This window comes from Topomyia yanbarensis, chromosome 3, assembly GCF_030247195.1.
Source record: "Topomyia yanbarensis strain Yona2022 chromosome 3, ASM3024719v1, whole genome shotgun sequence".
Taxonomy (NCBI): domain Eukaryota; kingdom Metazoa; phylum Arthropoda; class Insecta; order Diptera; family Culicidae; genus Topomyia; species Topomyia yanbarensis.
This window is the reverse complement of record NC_080672.1, coordinates 159371651-159373942: the sequence shown is the minus strand read 5'-3', so window position 1 is coordinate 159373942 and position 2292 is coordinate 159371651. Positions and strand designations below refer to the sequence as shown.

The following is a 2292-nucleotide window of genomic DNA, read 5'->3' as shown; positions in this document are numbered from 1 at the left end:
TTCCAATCGGTATCTACACAATGAGATTATGGTAAACATGAACTAAAAATCCTAATACCTTTGGGTTCAAATCAAATGTGTATACTAAGAAAAACATAACCTGTCCAATCGAATATTAGATAAATAGAACGTCCACATACTACACTAAAACCTGATGCAAAAAAAACCTTTAAACGAATTCAAAATGTAAATATTTGAACAGAAGTGTCCGAATGATTTATCACTATCGGCCCTTCCTACACGGTACACGATCACGAGCTTAGTTGCGGTTAACCGCAAATTACTGAACAGCTGACCATGTTAAACATTGGCATATGCATCGAGCAGCTATTAGTGCAAAGTGCTAGTGCAACCGTCGCAACGGCAGACAAGTTCAAGGACACATCGCGGTTTACTGTTTACCAGTTCCTGACACGATTTTCTTAGCTGCTAGTGCTTATACAGCAGTTCGCGCGCTACTCGTCGTGTAGATGCAAAGCGATTATTAGAGTTTTGCTGCAGCATCATATTTTCTCTGGAACAATCATGCACACCAGGAAACTACTGTCAAGCTGACAAATGCTAAAGAGCTAGAAAAACTAACATTCCTTGAGTAGGCTAACGATCGGAAAACGCCATTAGAAGGATATCTAGAGCGACGTAACTCACGGGTTGTTCTTATATAAAGCACCGGTGGGTCACCGTAAATTATCATTCAGTACACAGCATTCAAAGCTTCTAGTGATCAACCACCCCCACAACTTCTCACTCAACGCAAGATGAAAACTTTCGTCACAATCGTCGTTGTCGCTTTAGCTGCTGGAGCTTGGGTAAGTCTATCATATTGAGGAATCTTATGTAGTGATTATCTAATGTAATTCAAACGTTCGCAGGCGTTAACGGCCGAACAGCAGAAAAAGGCCAAAGCTTATGCTGACGAATGCGTCAAAACTACAGGTGTCGCACCGGAATCAGTTGGCAAGCTAAAGAAGGGTGATTTTGCCGGTGCCGACGACAAGACCAAGTGCTTTTCGAAGTGTGTACTAGAAAAGGCTGGCTTCATGAATGCACATGGCGATATCCAGGAGAAGGTCGTCATCGATAAACTGTCGGTGGACCACGACAAGAGCAAGGTTGAGGCTACCCTGAAGAAGTGCAACCAAAAGGGTGTTAACGCCTGCGACACTGCTTTCAAAGCGTATCAATGCTTCTACAATACCAAGGCTGGACTAGTTTAAGTGAAGGCTGATTGTTAAATTCTGTTGTGATATTGGATAATGGTTTACCAACCACTGTTTCAAATAATATGTCTCGCTTAATAATTTATTTTAAAATTATTGATTTCATCAAGGATGCAGTTATTAAAAACAGTTGCCAATCCAATCAGTACCTGTGTCATTTCGTTGTTTGTTTAAAACCTCCCTTTTTACGTAAATATTATCATTTTAAGTTTAAGTCTATGTGGTTTCAAAAATTTATTGCGGGGAACCCAATCGACCGATTTTAATGATTATATCAGCAATGAAATCGTCTAGAGAGACAGATTCATCGTAAATTTTTCCGATCCGAAAAAAACTCATTTTCGTTTATTTTTTTATGAATTAATTATAACATAATGAAAAAGGTCTTCTTAATCTTTTTATCGTTCAAAAACACATGTACTACTTTTAGTATTCATCAACATGTGATCAAGAAAAAAAAATTTCGAACAGTGGGTTAAGGGTGATTATCATGTAAACGGTCAAAGTCAGTTGAAAATTTTGTTGAACATTTTTTCATATTAAAGAGCTTGCAATTATTTTCAATTTGATATCAACATCATGAAAATTCGTCAATGCAACCCGGGACACCAACTGAAAAAAACATATTGATTTTGCGCGGTTATATCTCTCAAATGAACAAATATATTTTATTCAATTTTTTTTGCATATTTATCTTCACAATAAAAAAATGAAGCCATGAACAAGGAAACATTTTTTAACACCGAATAAGATTCAATATGATTTGGACCGTTAATATGACAATCCCTCTTAAAGGCGTAAACAGCTTGCATTGGCCTATGCCAGCTGTTTACGCGTCTCTGGGCTTTTATGACTTTTGTCGCATTATCAAACAACAATGAATGGAAGCACGGCAAGTAGACGTCTATAACTTTCAACCGTTATGTGTCCGACGCGGTACCTGGGTACCTTTTGAGGTTTCAATTAATGAAATTCCCATGTTTTATCCATAGCTGTCACTAATAAGGTAATTTCCAACAGATTTTGATGCTTTTGGGTGTTTTGGATTCAGGAACTCATCCAGTTTTAGACT

At 37.7% G+C, this 2292-nt stretch overlaps 1 protein-coding gene across 1 annotated transcript; it reads left to right on the top strand.

Annotated features, from left to right (window-relative positions):
* Window positions 1-651: 651 nt before the first annotated feature.
* LOC131689572 (general odorant-binding protein 56d-like) lies at window positions 652-1362 on the top strand. Its single transcript, XM_058974764.1, has 2 exons — window positions 652-809; window positions 873-1362. Exons 1-2 carry the CDS (start codon window positions 759-761, stop codon window positions 1215-1217), a joined length of 396 nt encoding a protein of 131 aa, XP_058830747.1. The 5' UTR covers window positions 652-758; the 3' UTR covers window positions 1218-1362.
* The last annotated feature ends 930 nt before the right edge of the window (window positions 1363-2292 follow it).

Coding starts and splice junctions, on each gene's coding strand:
- LOC131689572 (XM_058974764.1), top strand. CDS start 759: ATGAAAACTTTCGTCACAATCGTCGTTGTCGCTTTAGCTGCTGGAGCT. Junction 810..872: donor CTTTAGCTGCTGGAGCTTGG/GTAAGTCTATCA, acceptor AAACGTTCGCAG/GCGTTAACGGCCGAACAGCA.